We start from the raw sequence: 23263 nt of genomic DNA on the forward strand, positions 1-23263 counted from the left end.
GTTATGACAATTTTATATAGCCTTAATACTTTGATTTTAACTTCAGATTTGGTCCAAACTCAGTTTTTTTTTATTGTTTCTAAATCATTAGTTCCATAACATTTTGGAGAACGTCTTCGAAGGTTATGCTTTCTTATCCAGAAGTACAATCGCTATCTGCTTAAAAAGTGGAAGCATGTTGTTTGCCAATTCCAGATATAAAATTAAGAGTTAATTTTACTTAAAAAAATTTTGCTTCTGTTTCTGAAGATTCTTCAAAGGAAGATTTATGTGACCTTGTCTCGGACTTAGTTGATTCGTAAATGGAAGCTGAAGTCACACTAGATGGCGTCGGAACAGCAGCAGCATCCCATAGGTCTCCATAATATTCCCAATCATCAGCATTAAGAATTTCTCGCAGCTGACGAAATTTTTCATTAGTGATACATATTTTTCTTTCTAATTCTGTTTGTTTAGCAGATAATCCATCATTTTTATCATGCGACCCTTTTGTAAAAGCTAGCTTTTCTTGCATTTCCAATTTAACACGTTGATCTTCTTTTTCTTGCTGTGCTCCTCTGAAATTTTGTAGTTTCTGCTTCATTCTTGGCATCTGTTCCTTGGAAACATCTTTTTAAACCAAAGCACAGCTCTAGAACTTTCAGTTCAATATGAATACATTGTTGGCTTATTTGTTACCCCCATTTGCAATAGTACGGCTACAAATGCCTTCAGTTACAGGATAGTGACCGGAAACCAATTTACCATTCTGGACTTAACAGGTTTTGTGGATTTTGATAACAATTATTCTACATATTTGTTTGTTTCCTCAACCATCATTGCCCAAAGAAAAAGAGATTAAAATATTCAATCGGTTTGGCTGTATTAGACAAACGGTATTGCGGTCTGGACTTTTCTATGAAGTGGAATAAATTGCCTTCGTCAATATATTCATTTTCCTTAATCATAATATATTTCGAGGCGTAATCCTAGTATACGGTGCACATGAGAGTTGGCGAAATTCGGGTTTAAGAGACTAATAAGCGCGCCATTTGTGGTAACCAAGCCGATTTTGGATGCTCTTGAGGAGAGTGCATTTGGGAGCATTTTCGCACATGCTCATTAAATATTTTAAATTGAGAAGTTTTGATTGGTGAAGATGGAAGAGAAGAATTATTTCAAACCATTGTTTGAAGTTCCGTTAATCTTCTGTCTTCGGCTCAACTGAATGGGAAAGGATAACCGTATGTTCAGGTAAAATTTATTTATCTTTTATTTTTTGTATTTTTAAAATAACAGTAGTGGTTCCGCTGAGTTTCTGATTGGTTAATATTTTTTAATTAATCGGTTTTTGGTCAGATACTGAATATGATTTTAGTTTGATAACGTCTTTTATTCTACAGTTCTATTTGCTAACGTATTTTGTTCTACAGTTCTATTTGCTAACGTATTTTGTTCTATAGTTGGATAACGTTACTTTTCGATTATGATGTGCAGTGCTATGAATTGCGAATATTTAAACACGAAATTTTTTTGGAAGTTAGAACTGGAAGGAAAGCTTGCTGTAATTCAATGGGCAGTAGATCCCGGATTGTTGCCGAATTTTAAAAATCGTGCCATGGCCGCACCGTGCACTAGGATTTGGAAGGAACGTGGAGTGCTGTTAAGCGTGGGATGAAGGGGACGAAAAAGGTAAGCGAAGAGTTTGACTCTTATTTGGTGAAATATATGTGGCGGTGCCTGAAAAATAATAAATCGTCATCCGAAAAAATGAAAGACTTTATATTTGCAATAAAAGCAATATATCCGCCACCCGAGTTTGAGGGCTATGGCATTTCAGTTATGATATAGACCCTAAAACATATGTGACACTGAGCCATGGTATTTAATTTATTATATTTGATATGTGAATGTTTTGTATTTGTTGCGATGCATGTTGAAAATTATATATTTATTTGTTATAAATTCTTAAAAATTATTTTCAATTTCTAAATGCTTGCTTTTTTTCTTGTGTCTCACCGTATGCTTAAGATTTATTATCTTATGATTATCATTTTGTTTACTTTTTTTGCCAACTTAAACTTGTGGTGACGCTTTACTTTGAGGTTGCCAAAAATTTGGCGACAAACGTAAACGCATCATTTTGGTGTTGGCGACAATTTTAAAAATCGCGCCAAGGCCGCACCGTATACTAGGATTTTACCCTCTTTGATTTGCTGAAACAAGATAATTAGCTGCATGTACTATCTCTCACTGTTGCGTGCTGAAAGGTTCGTGTTAACCTCGAAAATAAACAGGCAGCACAGACAGTGATTTTATCCTTTGCTGGCTTTAATAAGATCTAACAAAACTTTGGAAGTTTGGCTGTAATATGTGTTGTTGAAGACGGGCAGCAATATCAGTGTCATGTGCACATATCACATCACAGATTTCACTCGAATTACTTACAAAAATTTGGAAGGTCATCTACAGAGAGTTTAACTCGATAATACATAATAAACCAATTAATGCCCAAATCTATAATTATATATAAAAAAAACTAAAAATAAATTAGATTCTAAATAAAATACCCGCAAATTATTCTCAATAAAATAATTCGACATCGCAAGGAATGCCGAAGTGATGTCGAGCCACTCGACCTGTCGATTTAATGTGTGCTGATATGTAAGTATAACAGCGAACCAAAAACGATTGAAGGCTATATGTAATTAAATTATAAATTAATTTTGTTTTTATTAATTATATAAAATTTAATTAAATTGTATTATTGTTGAGTGCGTACGGGTTCGTAATAGATTGTATGCGTAAGTCCGATAAAAGGTTAATAAAATTTATTCTTATCACAAGAATAAAGAACAGAATGCTGGAATTTTTCTCAGAGATAGTTACAAGTGTTCACAATATCACGCAATATAATCAGTAGTTATCCTTTAAACTACTAAAAACATTAAAAATAGAATGCAATCCACAGCGCAAAAAGCTAATCCGATCATCAATAACAACAGTAGCTAATGAAACAACAACTGAGATGAAATGTTCTCTGTCTGGCTTTTTATAGCTTTAAATCGGTCGCGAGAGATTCTAGTAATTTCTGCTTTTCGAGATTTCTGGAAAGCAAAAGAGTTGAATTACGGTTACAGCTAACATAGTAGTCAATTACATTTATTCAAATTAACTATAAATTACAGAGATAAACTTTTATTGAATGTTAAATGCATATGCTCCTGTGTTTTTACTTTTCCAGCATAGCTTTCTCTTAAAACTTATCACGCGCAGCATTGCACGGGGAAATAAAACAATTTTAATTATAATTCTACTAAGATTAGCTATTTAAATACAAAATTCGTAGCAATAATAATATTATTTATCATTACAGTTTGATTATTACCTAGCATTATATTGCATCTGCCATATAGATGGTACTATTTAAAATGACGCCAATAGAGGACACAGGATTCAGTAGTCATTAGTGTATATAATATTAATTTTGTGTTTTTACTTCCCAGTAAGCGGTTGGATGTCTATATGTAATTTATATATCGTATTAATAAAATAAAATTAAAGAAATAATATTGTGAAGTCATTTTGAAAATCCAAGCTAAATATTACTTAAAAATTTAAATAATTTAAAAACAAAAAATAAATTATTCATTTCTTTAAGAAAAATAAGTCTTTAATGCTTTATTAATTTGGTATCGCATCTTTAGATTTCTTTATTTTTCTTAAGGGCCTATGCGTTGTTTCTTCTATAGAAATAGTAGCTTCAGATGTGATGGCATTAAAAATATCAATTTTACTGTTAAATACAGCTTCGTTATCATTGTTAATTTCTTTTAAAACTGTAGATTTTTTACACTCATACATTTTATAAAACTCTCTGTGGTCTGCTGCAGTTTCATTGATTGCAAATTAAATATGTTTGAAGTAATTTGCCATCTTTATCATTATATCAATTTCCATATCTTAGCCGTCAATTCGACTGCCTTCAGAACAGAAATCTTTGCCTCCGAAAAGCTGTCTATATGGTGAACAACTATCTGAATAAGACGCTAATAATAAATATTTTTAAATGTTGAGGATTAACTTAACTTGATCTAAGGTTTTAAGGGCTGGCTTGGTATTTGAGAAAATAAAGCATAATTTAACACAAAAATATTTTCTTCTCGAACTTGATGAGCCATGTAGTCATTTAAGATGAACAAGACTATTACTGTATTTCCCTTTGTATAAGATGGATTTCCCTTTTGCATGGGAGCCATGCAAAAGACGAATCTTGATTTCTAGGGAACCGAAAATTGAAAAAAATTAAGAATTATTTGGCTGACGGATTGGTTTTTATTAACTTGCTGGATTACAATTAAATAGAAAAAAATATTGCAAAAAGTTATTGAAATAAACATTTATTCAGTGTGAAACTCATCATCGCTATCAGAACTCTCATCCATTAGCTGAGACTTATCTGTGTATCCCCTAAAGTACATAATAACTTAAGATGCAGTTTTCCCAAATGCACTGTATCAGTTCACCTTTATTGTAGATAGTCTTGTCTCAAAAGGATTTTATGTGGCTCCTTATCTTAAAAGGAGACTTAATATTAAAAGTGATTTAACTCAGAGGGATGCTTCTTTGTATTTTCGTTAACAAACGGAGAGGAAGGAAATGATATGAATCTCAAATAGAATTTCAGTTTCGGTTAAGAAACAGGTGAGCGCATCCCTTGGCATTCTAAGGGTTAACATGTACGCCCCTTGTACGTTGTCGACAGTCTTTTACCTTGGTTTGGCCGCAATGCTACCTTTCGCATTTCCGTTGGCGCCGGCGTCACCGTTGTATAAGATTCATCCAGGTTTTGCACACGAAATTTTTAAAGAAACATTGCGGAACACTCTTATACACCGAGAAATACGTATATCAGATGAAGCTAAAATGGTCCTGTTTCAAATAGTTAACTAATTATTCAAGCTTCCGAATTTACTTCATAATTGACAAGCAAATCTTGATACCTCGAAGCGATTCAGAATTTTTTTTTTTCTTTGCCTATCATTATTAACTTAAGTTTCTCTGCATCGCTCAGAATAACGTAGAACATATTGTAGTCAGTCAGTCTTCATTTCATGGCTTTTGCCTCTACACGCTTCAGCTTTAAAGCTAAAAGTTTTTCCGGGAGAGAATGATAACATAATTCATCTTCAATGCAGCTAAAAACACCGAGAGCTTTAAGCCTATCATCGCATTTTTGAAGATCCTATTTTTTCCAATTTTCCATACTTTAACATAGTGTCCTCTGCCGCACATACAGGTTTGAAAATGTTATGACGTCTCTATTTTAAACCTCTTAAGTCATCCTTTATTTGGAATTCAGTGTCCAAGGTGTTTTGGAGATTTCCAAAACTTTTACGTGTAGTATGGGATCCAGCAAAAGAGCTTAACTTATTTCCTGACAATTTTAACTACTAGTATAACATTTTCAAAGGACTTAAAATATGTTATCTTTGAAAAAAGGTGATGACAGAATGCCTTGGGAATACCATATCACTCTCAACCTTTGATACTGCGTCTTTTTTATCTCGAAGTTTGAGAAAAAAATTCCACTTTGAGTATAAAATGCTTTAAGATGCTTATTTTTCTAGATTTAGGAATCTCATTATAGCAACACTCGTATTAAGATATCACCAAGTGAAATACAGAAATTTTAATTGAAACTGTCAGTTTTAAAGAGATAGTTACTGGGAAAACGAAGTCTGGAAAGAAATTTTGCAAGTAACTTCCAATGCAATTGTCTCCTCTTCCTCTAGTAACGAAATGTCCGATATCAGAGCAGAGCCTTAGCTAGGGTTTTCAGCGCCCGGGGACAATTGAAGATTTCGGCCCCCCTCCTTTTTGTCAAGAATGGAAAGCATTTCATTCTAAAATTTCTTAACATCAATTTGGTGCCCTCTGGATGCTGCGCCCATGAACAGGTGATCCCCTTGCTTCCCCCCCCCCAGTCACGCTTCTGTATCAGAGATCAGATTGTATTTAAGTTTTTGGAAGTTTGCAGTAGAAATAACATCCAAAATTTTGAAAATAAAGAAGTTTGAGATAAGTTCAAGTTACAGGGTTTCACTCCGTAATTAACTTTGATTTTTTAATCCTTACTAAGACAGCTAGGCTAGTTATCGCATCATCTATGTAAGTAACAATTGAGTTCTGTAGAAGATTTAAACATCCGTTCTGCTTAAAACTTCAAGCTGTACAAATGCGTGACTTGTGCTTGAAATTTAAATCTCCGCAGCTACAGCCTAACAAGCGTTGTCTCGAATTTACTAAATGAATGACTGACTAGGGCTAACTCCGGATCACTATGGCTAACACTATGACTAACGCGAGATCGCAAGTTTACAAAGCTGAGCGTCGCTACCAGAAGCTCACTGCTTAAATTTTCAAGAACTCTCTCTTAAATACGTGTATCTCATTTGCAACCTGGTAAGAGCTATCGATATGAAAAAGGGACGGTATAATTCCAGACCATAAGATTATACGTTAATTAACATAACATACCTTGTAGAGTCATGTAGTTTCATGAGTTAATAATGACAGAACTGGAGTATTTAAGCATATAAGAATTATCTGCCTATAAGGAAGGACGCCTTCGTGGAGGATTTTTTATGAAAACTGACTCGCATTCCCATTATAATTGGAGAAAACTACGAATACTTTCATGCGTTCAGTCCGCACATTGGCATCTGAATGCGGCCGAACTAGCAATGTTCAGCGATTTTACCCCTCAGCCGTTAATTGGTCCATCGTAACGAGAATTTTTTCTGTTATAGAAAATTTGGAGAATCTGTAATTTAAATTTGTGTCATATTATCAGGGTATCGAGTTACCGAAGTTTTATGATATATACATATATTCATTTGACTGCCTAACATTTCTCGCTGGTTAAAGGGAGTCAACTGGTGATTTGCCATCTCATCAAAAAGAACGTTGCTTTGAGTGCACCACACGGAGCGATAGATATCCAATGCTTAAAGAGGGAAATAATCTACATACAGCCACACAGCCCCTTTGTTTCGGCTAGCAGTCAACCTCCGATCATGATGTCATTGTGGTTACCCACATACCACCCTGAGCGATAAATTTTGGGTACAACAACGTGCAAACTGCAAAACAGAGTCCGAAAAAAAATCATAAATAAATATAAACAAAAGTACCATAATGCAAGATATGTGAAAATGAATATGCACCAAAATCTAAAACACATACACAAAAAAGAACATTTGCAATTATCTGGCCTATTTATTTTGCGAATATCCTAAAGCTATGAACACGTAGCATTACATTTTTTTTATTTATTATGTGCTCTACCATTAGCGCTCTACACAGAAAGACAGTTAACTCTCGGGTGGTGTCGGAAGTACCCTTAGTTTAGCGACTTTAACCTCGAACTGTGTTTAGAAGCCTTAACAGTTTGGCCGCTCGTGGGACCTCCAACAATATTACTAGTGTTAATTTTCTCTTTTGAACGTGATCGTGGGGGGGGGGCATTTCTTAAGACATTTGGGATTTTCATAAACAAAAATCAAAATACTACGCCTTAGCTTGCCCCATATTTACGACATGGATAATTCATTCTTTTAATCCTTTTGTAACTTTTACTTTCGTAACTTTACTTTGAAAAATCTCTGAATAGAAATGTGTGCATTATGTATTGAGTTTGTCCTACTATAAAATAATTAGTGGAATTTTTGATATTATCTACACATTTTGAAGCATTTTCGTCACTGGTAATGCGTCAGTGATGTCTTATTGGAGGTATGAGCAACGAAGTGTTAAAACGTTGTCAATTTAAAAGTTGTTTGTTATTTCATTTAAAGTTAGTTTCCGATTGTTTTCCATATTTCTTCTTTTATTTTTATTTGAAAAAAACAACAATCTCACTGATGCATAAGAAAGCTACAATTAGCTCTAAAGGTATTTTCACTCTGGGGAATCTTTGATTATAGGTAAATAGAAACCAAGTGTAGTAAACGTTCTTCAGGTGACCTTTTCCTTGAAACAATCATCTGTGAAACAATCATCAGTGTATCTGAGAACGTAAATAAAAACAAATACTGGAAATCATCTCTCTGACAAAAACATCTTCACAAGATATTAAAATCGCCTGGAGCAATGGGCGAATGCTCCGGAGAGAATTCGCTGTTACTCGAAAATTAAGCAAACGAATCATTTTCAAAATTCCTTTTAGTAAGACAATGTTAGTTTACTTTTTCTTTTACTTTTAATATTATTATTTAGTTACAATGTGCGGTTTACTGAATTTTATATAGAATTATTAATGTATTAATTACACAGATTGTTAAAACTTTATGGCTACTAGTTTTATTTTTTAACATAATGCTAAGAAATGCTTGCTTTCAAATATAAAGTTTTTGAAAATAAAGTTTTGTGAAAATAATTTCATTAATGGAAGGGGAGAGCAGAGGAGTTGGGAGAGGAAGGGGATGTTGTGATTGTTCTTCTGATATAAGCATTGTTGCTTGCGTACGAGTTCGTAATGGATTAAATGCACATAGAACCGATGATAGCTTGATAAAATTTAATTTCACAAAGGAAACACTTTACAGATCTGGTATTTACCGGAAAGTACCTGTACATCTCTTCTCAAAATGACAAAGCACAATCAGTAGTTGCCACTTTAAACCACTAAGAACATTAAACAGAAAGTAATGGAAAGCGCACGTCAAGAGCAAAACCCGCACAAAGATTCAACTCTAGTCTAGGGCTATAAAAAATACACAATAGAAGAAAAACTAAATTAAAAGTTTAGAATGGAAGAAAAACTAAATTAAAAGTTTACAATAGAAGAAAAACTAAATTAGAAGTTTATTTACACAGCTAAATTCAAAGGTACAACAAAAATCTAATAAATCTTATCCACATCTCCTTTCGGGGTCTCAAGAACACAAAAGTTTAAATATATGCAATCAAAACAAATATCTAAGCATAAATTATAGCAAATACTAGAAAATATTCACGGAAATCAGTTCGGACTTTAGGTGAGCGATTAACGAAAGAAACAACTTTTCGAGTACACTGCCAAACTTTCTTTCTAAACTACACATTCGTTTGCTATTTAAATCCATTGTAATTTATATTCTGGAGAGATAGAATAGGAAAAAAAACAGAAGTTACAGTAAAGAATAAGCATAAAATTAGCATGTTAATTAAAATAAAGGCTTAGAACTTGTATGTAAAATATTATGAAAATGCTATTACAATTCAAATTTCAACAATTGCTCTGAAGAGGTATTAGCTATTTAACTGTACAAAGACCACCTTTCTAAAACTGGGGAGGGCTTTAGAACAAAAATTTTAATTTTTTTCTTTTAATAAAATAATAATCGCAGATTTTCTTCTCATTGCATACAGTTTTAAGTATACTCGTTTTGTTCTAAGGATTTCGAAAAAGTTCCCTGTGTTGTGATGACTATTTAGTTCTCAGAGACGCCAGTTTCACTGAGGTACATGTTATTTTTTTCCCATGGTATAATATATAACTTATTTTCAGGTTATCCATTCGAGAATAAATCTTGCATCCATTATCCACTAAGATCTTAATGAGTCTATTGTTTAACATGGATAGAAGAAGAATCAGACATTTGATTCATATGTTATTAGGATAAATTTTCATAATCAACTCTGAGGTACACAAATCAAGACATAGAACAAAAGGATTCGGAGTGGTTCCATTTTAATAAAAGTATCCCAAACATATGCAAACAGAAATAATTTTTTTCAAATGGTCCAAGATTCTATACTGACTCATTCAATATATTTCTAAATTTTAAACATCACAACCCTTATGCATGCGATTGCGCTTCATTGCAGCACCCATGCGCATAATTGCTCAAAGGTAAGAAGAGGAGAAAAAACGGAGTAAGAAGAAACCTACGTAAAAAATTAGAAAAATACATCTATGTGATTAGTTATATTTAATTAATAGTTATAAGATATATATAAGATGCTTTTAAGATAAATATAAGATGCTTATAAGATATATATAAGATGCTTAAAATTAACAATAAAAGAAACACAGTCATTTGGAACCACCAAAACTGTCTCTTGTCCATACTGTGTGAAATACTGTATTAATGTTAATTTTGTGTAATTTAGGAAAAAGAAATCAAATTCGAAACCATATTTCAAATAAAAGTTTTTAAGAAGTTTCAGAAATCTTAATAATTATTATTCAATTCAGCTCTTTGTATCGTTAAAAAGTAATGCATTTTCCCCCAAAGTTATTTATCTTAGTTTTAAGCATTATTTTTTACAACATGTATTATATATAACACTCTTGGTATTTTTAATTTTAATTACATCTTTGTTTATTCACAATGTTGTCTCTTTAATCTAAATTTTTGTTTTATTGGTTTTAAACTACAAAAAGATCTTTGAGAGAAATTTACATCATCCAGTTATTGGTGTAAAACTGGTCCAAGTCTGAATAATCTTATTCGTATTTGAACTTTTAATTATAAATAAGTACTGAAATTAGATACGTAAGTTCATTCAATTGAACAGACGCAGATTTTTAATGTTTTATACAGTTGATTTATCACGGAGATTTAATTTTCATAATGTAAGAATCTGTGCTTATACCATTCCAGCTTTCGACGCTTTCTCTTAGTTGTATAAAGAGAAAATCGTACGTGACTGTTTCTTAATCACTTCTTTGTTCAAATATATACAGGATGTAACGCCTGCTGGGGATACAAATGATTTAGCTAGCTCAAATTTTAGTAAAAGTAAGGTCTTAGCTAAATTCCAAAGTGAATTATCGCTACAAGAATTTCTAAGCAGACACAGAAATAAAATCACTTTAAATTTATTCTACCTCGTCACCTGTGAGGAGTTCAATTGAAAATATACAAACATTAAATTACTATCCAGCAGGACATGGTTTAAGCACAAGCTGTTTCTATACTTGCTATAAATTCAACAATTTAATGCAACTTGGAAGTTCCCCAAGTTCCCTCTAGACCTAAAAGACTAAAAGTGAAAGCTGCAAGTACCTCCTAGACCGCGACACGACTTACCAAAGCTGAATCTAACTTCAGTCTACAATATCCTCATCAAGAAGAGTGTTGGAGTTACCAACAGTTTAATTTAATCGGCAAAGGCAGCAATGGACAGCAGAGCCAAAGCTCTAGCACAGCGTTCGTAATTCTCTAAACTTTACAGTAAAACTACTTGCTACTCAAATTTATATAAATTCTGGATTGGGCGAATCTTGAAACCAAAAGAGGCAGAAAGAAAAAAAAGTAAATTAAATAACATTAACAATCAAAATAATTTAAGTGATTAAAACTTAAACGTCAGAAATCTGCACTCATTCTTAAAGATCACATAAATTCAGAAAACTAGAGCATCAGTACGAGCTTTGGACATTAACATAAAGATCATTCTTTATTTTAGCATAAGTGAAAGCTAATTCAAATTTTATATGTTGTATCATTAATATCACGAAAATGTACAATTTTAAATCTTTTAAAAGATGATGTGCAATTAATAACTTAAAAGGAATTATTCTAGTGTTAGTTATGTTGTAATATGCTCATAAATGCAAACTGATAAATGCACAATAATCTTAATTTTTCTCATTCTATTTTTAATGTGATATTAACATTACCTGCATCATCTTTCTTATACCAAACAAACAAGAAAACGTTATTATGCCAAACAAAATCTAGCTCTGTAATAAGTTCTTATGATCAAATCGCGTTTGGATACTCCCTATTGTCAATTTTATACGATTTTTTGATTTTTTGAAAGCTGTTAAAATTTATCCGCCATCCTGTATTTCACTAATGGCCACCGCGTATGCGTTTACATTTCCTCTCAGTATCACAATCGTATTAAAAAAATGCCAGGCTATTGACCATCAGGTCATTAGGCGACAAATTCTATAATACTTTATAACAATACAATCTAAGTCATTTAGCACAAAATACGCGTCCGGATGAGCAGCAGTCACGTCTTGTCTGGAGTCACACAGAACGCATTAAGGTTAATTAGTTTGAAACGAAACAAATAGATACTAAAATAATCGTATCCTGTTATCCTGTCTAAAGTTGGCCACAGCGGTATCACACAGGGAGTCCGGAACACTGTTAGTATCACAAACACATGCCGCACGGAAACACAAGCCGCACGAAAAAATTTCTTGCACACACGATGAATTTCGCTTGAAATTCTCTTTATTTCAAATTTAGTAGATTGGAGCAGAAGATCTCTGTAAAACTTCTGGACAATATCACTTCCCTCTTTGCCGAAAGGTCTGCCATCTCGTTTACATAGAGACCACAATGTAATGGTAACCATTGGAAAGCAATCTTTCCCCGAACTCCTTTCAGGAGCTCCTCGAAACTCTGTATACAAGAATTTCATTCTCCTAGTTGCTTTTCAAAGCCTGGAGAACAAAGATAGAATATAAAAAATACAGTCTTCTCAAGAGGCGAAAGATGAACATCAAGTTGTTGCAGGGCTATAAATAGCTTTGAGTTCTCCATGAAATTGAGTTGTAAATGAGTCAACATGTAGTAAAATGAAAAAAAAAAAAATCACTAAAAACATAAGCACCGGAACCGATAGCAAAAGCCAAAAGAGACTCACTAGTGTAGCTGTGACGCCATGTGTCAGAAAGGAAAACGAGTATTAATAGTTTTTGAAGTAATAGTATGGAGTGCAATAGGACTAGGGTTTTCGTTTTCTCACATGCAGAGCCAAATCCAGTCTGACATCGAACACCATATATTCCAATAGACTCACAAAAGAGACATCATTAATCGTAGGGCACATCATTAATAACGCTATAATGGAGATTTTCACAAACGCGTTTGATGAAGCGCCTCTGAATCTGTATTACGTGTTCTGCTACTGTCGTATTCACACCAGAAAGGATTATTTGAAACTATAATTAATCTGTAAGCTTCTAGCTTAAGTTAGTTAGAAAACTAGATCTTTACTTGAACTGTGAAGCGACTATTCGCTAAGTTCAACTGTGTCAGTAACAAGACGTAAGAGGGTGAAAAGACTCTTTTATTCAACTCGAGAATGATAGGAACAGATGGCACTCCTGGTGTGTACAGGACCTCACCAATACTTTTGGTGGCAGTTCAAAACAGAAAACGTAAAATTAAAAATAATCCTAAGTTAAATAATAAGCCGAAGCTGCACACAGATATTTAAACGCGTAATTGGCTTTTGACTAATACCACCGACGTCGACTAACTAGCAAATAATATACACTGCTGTAAAATAGCAAGCTTAACTAGCGGAGAAACAACGTGGCCGACAGGCAGAACATGCTGTGTCTGAAGCAACTCAGACGTCAGCTTAAATAGTAGCTTTCTACCCTATTTTGGATAACGCGCGAAACTGAAATCTGATTCTGGCAAGAAAGCGTGAGTTGAAAACGAAAGTTTATAGGAAAGGTTGCGTCAGAAATAAAATTAAATAAAACCCCCACAAGGCTATTGAAAAGAAAAAATGTATTCTGAATTAAATTAGCCATTGGCTGTTAGTCCCAAAATAATTGCATAGCAAGCACAAAAGTAGTCTTAACTCTCCCAGCGATCATACGCAGCACTGGGTTTTGGAAATTATCAAGGAGATTTAAGATTTTATCCGAAGCAGAGATCAACACTTCATTCCAATAAATCAGAACCAGCTGAATATAGGAACACGTAGAATGTATTCAGCTGTATTCAGGATAGTCCTGCTACGCCCCCGTTTAACTCCTGCCAACCATTAAAGAATGTGGAGTCTCTTCTTTGTCCTCGACGCGACATGCTCAGCGTGCTTGGTCAATTTCAAGATATTATCAAAGATTTCACCACAAATAAGTTAAAATATCATTACGTTACCCTGTACTTCTAAATTCTGCCTTTTATTTCTGGTGCTCAGTGCAGCTACATCGATCGCCTCGCCTCTAGTGCCATCACTACAGTTCATTAATCTATTGATATTTTTCGTCTTCCTCACCTTCGATCATTATGTAACGTTTAGTTAATCCTTCACGAAAGCTTAGTAGCCCAACGGAACGTTGGACTACGATATACTGGCTGATAACCTACTATGAATTTCACGCAATGCAACCTGAAATTCCGTTAAATTTTAAATTCTGAAGCATAATCTTTCATTCCTTAAAGACACTTTACCATTACACGCCTGCAGACTCAATTTCAAATATTCATTTCAAACTTCATTTTCGGTATATTTTCTGTATACAAGTTGTGCAATGTGCATCTGTCAGCCTGAAGATTAAACAAAAAAAGATTCATTTTAAACTCTGACTTCTTTTACTTCTAAATTTAAAATGATAAGGTAAAGTCATTTGACTGCCTTTACGGGCCCAGCAGTTAATAGTCAACATAGGCTGGATCCGTACAAGATGGCAACAACTCAGGAACTAACACATAGCGTAAGCTTTTGCTATGTCACAAAAGGCCTCGATGTCAAACATCTCTTTAACTCCATAAAATTTGGAGAGTTAAACTATCATATTATATCTGTTTTTGTGAAATGAAACCATTATAGCAATCCCAGGTATGTTTTCTTTTTGCATCATTAATTTTGATATAACACGTATTTGAAAAATAGCTGAAAATTCAACAGCCATGGCTGAAGAGTTCGACGGATAGACAGTTGCAACATGTGCTCGACTCAGCTTTTATCTTTCGAGGCACGAGCTGTTACATTTAATAATAATGAAGGTTATTTATGTGCAGAGCTGTTGGGAATATTCGAGAGATAGTTTCGAAAATTTCCAGTGATACATGGTATACTTCACTTTGATCCTATCCAAAAGGCCGGGAAGCGATATACACAGTATATTGATTACTTGAAAATTCTGGCATCTTTTGCTGGAACATTGCAGCACTCGCGATCGTCGTGAGTAGTAATGATGATTCAGATGTCACTGAAATTGCAATCGCGTTCGTTTTTACTTCCTTGTTAGAAGGAAAGGAAGTATTGTAATCACGAAAAATTCCGGGTATCATATTTCTACAAAAATATCCAGTTTGACCGCTATCGAATGCAACGATATTTTTACGTGACATCTGTGCATAAGGGCAAAATGAAGGACTCGGCATATTTGAAACTTGGCAAAGTAGTGAATTAAAGTCTTTCTGCACTTTCAATGTCTTTTTGCCAAATGGGCCAAAAGGAAACTTTTAGTTTTGTGCACCGAAAAAACTGTCTTCTTTTTTTAAAAAAAATTTAATTGTTTTAACTGTATTTGGTGTTTTAAGTTTTTCAATATCTTTCAATTTTTAATTACGATATTTTGAATTTTTATGTATTTTTGTATTGCTGCGGGAGTGAGAACTGAATTAATTGAATGAGAAAAATATTTATAATGAAATTCGACCAAATAAGTTTACATGAAGTGCAGAAAAAAATGCGTATAATTTAATATTCCATACAAGGAAGTCATGTAAAGCTACCCGGGAATTGATAGTATTGGCCCAGCGATAATTAAAAAGTCTATTTTACTTTTATCCGGAATTTTTTTAACTTTTATATAATTGTTACATATATTTGAGTGTCTTTGCGAAGATGTGAAAAATCTTTGGTTTGATCCTTATTCCAAAAGTAGAAGGCTCCTATAGACCGATCGGTTTCTTGAAGTGCTTTACCAGAGTCCTGGATAAATTGATTATTAATAGATTGAGTAATTTCATTACCAACAATGGACTCATATGAAACCGAAAGTATGAATTCGTCTTCGGAAGATCAATTAAAGACTCACTGTATTAGCTTGTGAACTACTTGATTAGCAATAAAAAAGAGTATCACGTCGCTTCAATTTCCCTTGACATAAAAAGAGCATTCGACACTGTTAGTTGCCTATGTATTTTAGACACACTGCGAAAGACACACTCTCCGGGCGACCTTTACAAATTATTAAAAAGCTATTTTAGTGAAAGGAAAAATTATATTTTGCATGGACTAGAATCCAGTAGAATTTGATCTGTACAGAGGATGTCAACAGGGGTCATGTAGGTCTCTGCATCTCTGGAACTTGATCATGAATTAATTGATCTCACAAAACCTATCAAAAGACTTAGAAATGACATATTTTTCTGACAATCTCATGCTACTTATAAAAAAGTCTCACTTGAAAAATTAGAAAGAAAATTTCAGGAAATGGTTACAGTGATGGTTTGTTGGAAGACAGAAGAAAACCTGTAATTTAATCTCCACAAGACTTTTGCAATAGTATATCCCAGAGGAGAAACTCGCATAAGAAATTCGAGACTTCTATATCATGAAACAAAAATAAAATTCGTAAAAAGCATGAAATATCTGGGAGTAATTATAGACAACATATTAATATTTACAGAACATTTCACCTACATTTATTGGAAAAGTCAGGAGTTTTGAATTTCTATAAACGTAATTTTATACGGGATGTTTTAGCAAGAAAAGTAATATCATACGCAAACTCTATAAAAACGTTATAATTCCAATAATCACAACTGGTACTGGAGCATGGGGAACTAAAGCGTCGAGCTACAACGCCTAAGAATGAGATTAGATGCAATACAGAGAAGCTGGCTATAAACATATGGCCCGAGCATTTAGAACCGCCTTCACAGAGGTGCTATGCATATTGGTGGGCTGCCACCCTCTTTCCTTATATTATTCATTATTTTTCGAAAAATTTTTATTAAGGACTAGTAAGAAAGATTTGATGATCTACGAAGATTACTTTGTAATAAGAAGCGCCTTTGAAAAACTAAATATCAATTTAATTCACACAAAGGAGAGAATATCGATCCTTTATATTAATATGACACCAACAATAGATGAAATTGTCATATATACGGATAGCTCCGGGATTGTAGAGAAAATTGGATTGACTTTTGTTGTTTATTATCATGGATGTGAAATAGAAAATAAAAAATATAAACTAGAGGAATTTAACTCTGTTTATCAAGCCGAATTAGCCGCCATCTCAAAAGCGATGAATTGGATAAAAAGCAACTTGTCAGGGCAGGATACGATTCAGATTTAATCCGATTCCCTATCAGCATTAGAAAGCCTCTCCAGCTCGGACCAGCTGAGGGATTTTCCCACAAAACATCAAATAAAACTTTCCTGGGTGAAAGTGCACGTTGGATATGAGGGAAATGAACGGCCAGACGTCCTTGCAAAAGCAAAAGAGGCTGCTATTGAGGCAATTATAGAAAGAATGGATTATCGGGGATCTAAACGGAAAGCAATTAGGAAAATTGACTTATATATATATAAAGAATGGAATAAAAAACGGAAAGATTCAGACTGTAGAAAGGACTTAGAAAGCATTGAAATGTCGAAAAAAAAAAAAAAAAACCTTTGTCAGATCCTTTCAGGTCACGGTAGATTCCCATCTTATCTAAACAAAATAAAAATTCAAGAAAACGCAAACTATGCGAAAAGCCGGAAAATAACAGGCACTATTTGGAAGAATGTTAATGAACAAAAGACATAGGAGTTGCAAAAAGGATTAAAAACCTGATTTGTATTCCAAATTAAGCAAAAAACACACCAAAAGAGATCATGGAAAAGAATTACTAAAAACCTGGTCTCAAGTGGAATAGAACGTTAACAAAGAACACCCAATATGGCTGCTACTGGAGACTCACTTTATTTATGTTGTGTTGGAATATGGTTTTCCTTCGTGGCCGTTCTAGAAAAGCCATAAGGCAAGCTTCGGCTTGTCAGGAGTGTGGACCGCGCCATGCCTACCTACCTTATGCACTCTTCCTTTATTAACGGAAATGAGGGGACCCAATTTCCAAATTCTGGGGATGAAGAGTTATCGAGCTCTTGCTCCGTGAGGCAGTCGAAACTCATGCGCGTGACATAATGCACATTACGTATCAGAACAAATATCATTAATGGGAATATTTTATACTTTGTCGATTTATTTAACTTTAGGCATGTATAGAATGCCTAGGAAATGTGGGAAATATTAATCGTTTCATACTTTGGGGTCCAAGTTTTAGCATTCTATGCAATACTTGTTTTAACCCTGCCAGTAATATTACAAAACCAGCATTAGGCTTTTTCTCGTGTAGTGTTTTCTTGCCACCCTTTGCATACATACTGGTTGCATCGGCTATGATGCCATAAATATAGACTTGCATTGTATAATGACTGCTTGAGCATAATATAGGTAAGCACAAAATAATAATTTTTTATACTGGTTTGTTTTCTTATTTAATTGTTAAGCTCTCGAGGGCTATCTTCCTAAGGGTCTTCGTCGAGGACTTTCTGATGAAAACTGGCTCGTATACATGTTAAACATAGGGAAAACTACGAAGACGTCCATGCAGCAAGCCTGTTCGTTAGAACTCGAACCCCGAATCGAATTGCCAGTGTTAAGCGAGTTTACCAGTCGGTTGCTAGTGGGCCAATTTTTTTATACTGATTCTGACGTTTAGAGATTAAGTAATATTGATACAATTAGATAAACATTTTAATTTATGGAAATGAGATATGCTCGTGAATTATTATTATTATTATTTCTCTAGGGTTTAGAATCAAGTTTAGAATTATTATTATTATTCTAAACCCGCTATCAGGTTGAAGCAGTCAGAAATCTTCAATAACTGTAGCTGTTATAACTTGCTAGCATTTAATTATTAATGTATTAGAATTTCCATGCAAATTAAATGTAAAGATTATGTCAGTACTTTGAATGTGTTTTTGGATCTATAATGCAAAATTTATTTCGCCGTCAATGTATTTGTAATAATTTTTTATAGTAAGATTTCAGCCACAGTTTGATTTTGAAATTAAATAAATTAAAAACAATGCATAAACAATGTATTACTTCCTTTTAATCTCCGTTAGATACATATATACAGTCAGGTTGATTTCGAAAAGAATTATTATGTAATTACAAAGACTATAACTACTGGCAAGAAAATTCCAAAGTTAAATTAATTTCATGACAAAACACGAACAGTTTTATGAATAAGCATTCTATTAACTCTGCTTTTCATTTACTTGACTTCCTTCCAGCTTCTGCAATTTGCATCTTTTATCCACCATTTGTTTATATCGTAATATACAGAATTTTCCAGAAAAGAATGAGAGTGCAGTTTTTCGCACAAGTCACAGTCCATTGCGTAGTCTCGAATATCATATCCTCTAACTTTCCATTTGAAGTAATTAGAGAAAAGCGTGAAGTTTGAAGCTACCCGATACAAATGACTAGAAAGTTTCTTGGGTGAATCAAAGTCGAGGGCATTGATGTAAGAACCTGCTGGAGCTACTGCTAAATAATTGCCACCGCCAAAAACTACTGGAATCATATCATAATGAAGCACTCGGTAGAATTTTTCTGTGATATAATCCTCGCAAATAGTATTCTCAAAAGCTAAATAAAAGAAATACTTTTTTGAGAAATTTTCTAGGCAGATATTTGTTTTATTGAAATCACATACAGCCTTTCCACAAAAACCGTATGTATCGATATCGATGTAGTTTTGAAGTTGCTCAACATATTTTTCCCGATTTCCAACAGTAGAACAATGGCTTACCATCCACACCGCTATTTTCGTCTTCTCTCTCCAATTTAGGTAAAGATGAGATAAATTGAACGCATTTTTAGCGTTAGGCTTGATGCTTCCATAACGAATGACAATATCAGAATCATTCCTGTAAGACATCGTCCAGTTGAACATTCCAAACATAAAAGAGAATCCTGAAAATTCTGAATAAGGGGGAGATTCTAGTGTAAAGAATATCCATTTCTGAGTTATTGTGCGATTATGTGGGACATCTAACAGCGATAATGTTCTGATATGAAACAGAACAGCGTGACTTTCTAAAAGACGGCTTCTGTCTGAAGTAATTTCACATCTGTTTTCTGGACAACCAGAATTTGCGAAAGAGTTCTTTCCTTCTTTCAAAAAGGTACCTCCGCCGAACACGGGACACCATAATAAAATGACTTTTGTTTCATTTAATCCATGCTTTTCAGATTCTGAAATAGTTTCTAAAAATTGAATGGCTCCAAGCGAAGTATGAGATTGAGTTCCAAAGTAATTATGCAGTTTTTCAGGCCAACTGATATACAGAGTTGGCATAGACACTAGATTAACCATTGTCAATAAACACACTACTGCAGTCAAAATCATGAAGATCAATAAATGAATCTGATATGGATGCATGCAAGGAACACCCAGCCTTTTCATGGCCAGGCTTCATTATGTGATATGCTGACAGGAATGGAAATCTTTAAACAGACTTTAAAAATAGGAAGGCAAATATTTTAATAGAAGAGCCTCTTCAGGGCCAGTAAATGAAACATCAGAGTTGGCTTGATTCAAATGTTGTATTTTTTCTTATCCTAAATGCTTGTTGGTTGAATCTGAAATAAGATTGAAATAAAGAATGTTAGTAATAATAACAATGATTCAATGTATACCTTTCATTGCAGTAATTTTTTTTAATTCTTGAACAACATGAAACAAAAAACAATCAACTACATCAAGCAGATAATAGAAATAATTGAAATTTCTTAGTTATTCGTACAAAAAGTGGAAGTTATGCAATGAAAATAGCTTTGTAGCAAAAGTATTTTCGACACTATAAAGTACATAAAAATTTCCAAGTGATATCAGTTTTTCGAGTATTTTAATAAAGGAGTTTTACCCATTAATAACAAAAAAAATTACTTAAAAAATCCTGAAGTTGTATTATATTATCTGACATTTGATATAGATCAGTAATTATTAAGTATTAAATCTGATTTTCCTTTTCCATTTAATAAGATCGTTAATTTTCAAGCTGATTACATATATTATCAGACGATCACAAGCTCGTTTTAATAGTTTATTGACTAAAACAAATCAGGTTAATTAAAAAACAGAATTGTGTTCTATTTTTAATGAAAGAATTGCTTGTTCTACCTAAACCTCCATTTTAAACTAGTCTTACTGCAGTTTGTTAAGACTATAGGAAATCATCGCAAGAATATAAAGTTTTATTCTTTATCTTGCAAAGCAAGCAGTTTTCTGTTCTCTTTTTCGCTTTTTTTAGTAATGGAAAAAGATTTATTTGAAAAGAAGTGGTTATAGTTTTTAAACAAATTCTAAAATGGGCGAAATTTTTAATAAGGTATTTTCTCCTTCCTTTCTGCATGCCATCGTAGTGTAACGGTAACACAGTCGGCGCATATTCTAGGGGTCTATATTTGAGTCCCGCAAGGACATTGCTCATTTTTCCTGTTTCCTGATATCAAAATTCTCTCAGCTAATGACTCTACAGTGGTGCCGACTTATAAAAAGAACTACTGTGTCACAGGAAACTTCAACTTTTAGCATTTTTCCCTTAACGTCGCAATCCCCGTAGACTACGGGGAATCCCATGGAGGGATTCAGATTTATAGCGGACACCTTTAGAGCTGCTATGAAACCAGCAGCAATTTTTGATGGAAAGACGTCATCTGTCTTAAGATTTCTTAAGGAGTTAAATTCGAATTTTTTGCTTCATCCAGTACAAGAAGCGCAAAAAGTTACTATTGCCGTGTCCACCCTTGGAGGCCAGGCTTCTGCGTGGCATAAATGCATTGGCAAATCTGTCTCGGGTGATTGTGGTAGCGAAAGCTATAACTTTTAAGACGCATTAATTAAAGCGTTCCTAACAGTGAAGGATAGAGGCAAGCTCGGTCAGAGTTTTTCAGCACATTCCAGTACAAAATTGAGGATCTCACAGACCTTTACCTTGGGGAAAGTTCCGATTTTTAATGTGTTGTACCGAACAAGGCCTGACGAAGAAATTATTCGAATAATATTGCCGCGACTCTTACCCCAGGTACAGGAATACTTCGAATTTCGAAATCCTACAACATTGGAAACTTTATTTGAACTAGCCACAAAGTTCCAAAATTGGGAGGTATTGCTCATTTTTCCCGTTTCGTGCTATCAAAATACGCTAATGACTCTACAGAGTGAATCTTATTAATATCATAAACTGAAATAATTATGGCAATTATTAAATAAACAGAACTCTAAAATGTACTTATGCTTCCAATCACCATATTCACCCCATTCCCAGTTTTAGGGAATTTATGTGGTTAGTTATAATAATGGTTTTTCGTCCAAAAACTTTCTTAATAATGTTAGGGGAAAAAAACGTGAAAGCAGTGCCTTTAGTGAGGGTAGTAATCACCACCCAAATCTATGATTTTCTGTCAATGTTTTGGTGGTTTTTGAAAGAAACCAGAAACTTGGTGGCCGCGAGTCCAAAAACAAAGTCCAAAAACAACCTTAATTCGGACGTCCTGTGCAGAAGGGAAGATAGCACCAGCAAGGTCGAATATGTGAAAAAACGTAGAAGTGCGAAGGAGCGATGTCCAGGCTATATGGTGGGTGTGGCAAAAGATCCCATTCGAGTCCGGACAGAGTCCAGCCGGTGAATGCAGGAACATGTGGTTTTGATGGAGCATTATCCTTTATGCGCCGGAAATCAGCTCGACGTTTTTCCTTGATAGCAGTGTCAACACGGACTAGCATGTCGTTGTATACCTTACTGTCGAGGTTTTTTTTAATCTTTTTCCAGATATTCTTTGCGGATAACACCGCGGCAATCCCAGCAGATACAAAGCATGATCTTTTAGTGATCCGTGTTATTATTCACAAAGAGTATCTGGAAAAAGATAAAACCCTCGACAATAAGGTATCTAACCAGATGCTAGCAGGTGTTGACGCTGATATCAAGGCGAAACGTCGAACTGAGTTCCGGCGCATAAAGGTAATATTCCATCAAGCTAATACAAGACCACATGTGTCTGCATTCACCGGCTCTAATCTGTACGGACTCGAATGGGATCTTTTCCCATACTCACCATAAGCCCCGACATCGCACCTTCGGACTTCTACTTTTTATCGCATCTGCAGCTACAATCTTGCTGGTGCTATCTGTGCAGAAATCTGTGCACAGGAATCTGTGTTCATCTGAAATGAATTTGATCTGTTATTCGACTCGCACAAAGTTTCTGGACCGAAGGCTTTGAAAAACTATTGAAATGTTGGCATGAAATCATAGATTTGAGGGGTGATTACTATACGCAATAAAGGTAAAGCTTTCTTGTTTTTTTTTTTCTTCTAATTTTATTAAGAACGTTTTTAGGGGGGAAATTTTCGTTACAACCAGATATATATATGCGTATTCTAGTAAGTATTATTCTTTATAAGGAAAAGCTGTTTTCAGTTTTCTTTTAATTTACAAAATATAT

General features: G+C 34.0%; 1 protein-coding gene across 2 annotated transcripts in view; it reads right to left on the minus strand.

Annotated features, from left to right (window-relative positions):
- Positions 1-18837: 18837 nt before the first annotated feature.
- LOC118190753 (lewis-type alpha-(1,3)-fucosyltransferase-like) overlaps positions 18838-23263 on the minus strand; it is a 35716-nt gene continuing 31290 nt past the window's right edge. For both annotated transcript variants that reach the window (XM_035361529.2, XM_035361534.2), the window contains one exon: positions 18838-20395. In XM_035361529.2, the coding sequence (XP_035217420.1) occupies positions 19023-20219 (1197 nt within the window). In that variant the 5' untranslated portion in view covers positions 20220-20395 and the 3' untranslated portion in view covers positions 18838-19022. The remainder of the gene's footprint in view (positions 20396-23263) is intronic.

Source organism: Stegodyphus dumicola, chromosome 3 (genome assembly GCF_044657685.1).
Source record: "Stegodyphus dumicola isolate Sdum_Otavi_A_Nest chromosome 3, ASM4465768v1".
Taxonomy (NCBI): Eukaryota; Metazoa; Arthropoda; class Arachnida; order Araneae; family Eresidae; genus Stegodyphus; species Stegodyphus dumicola.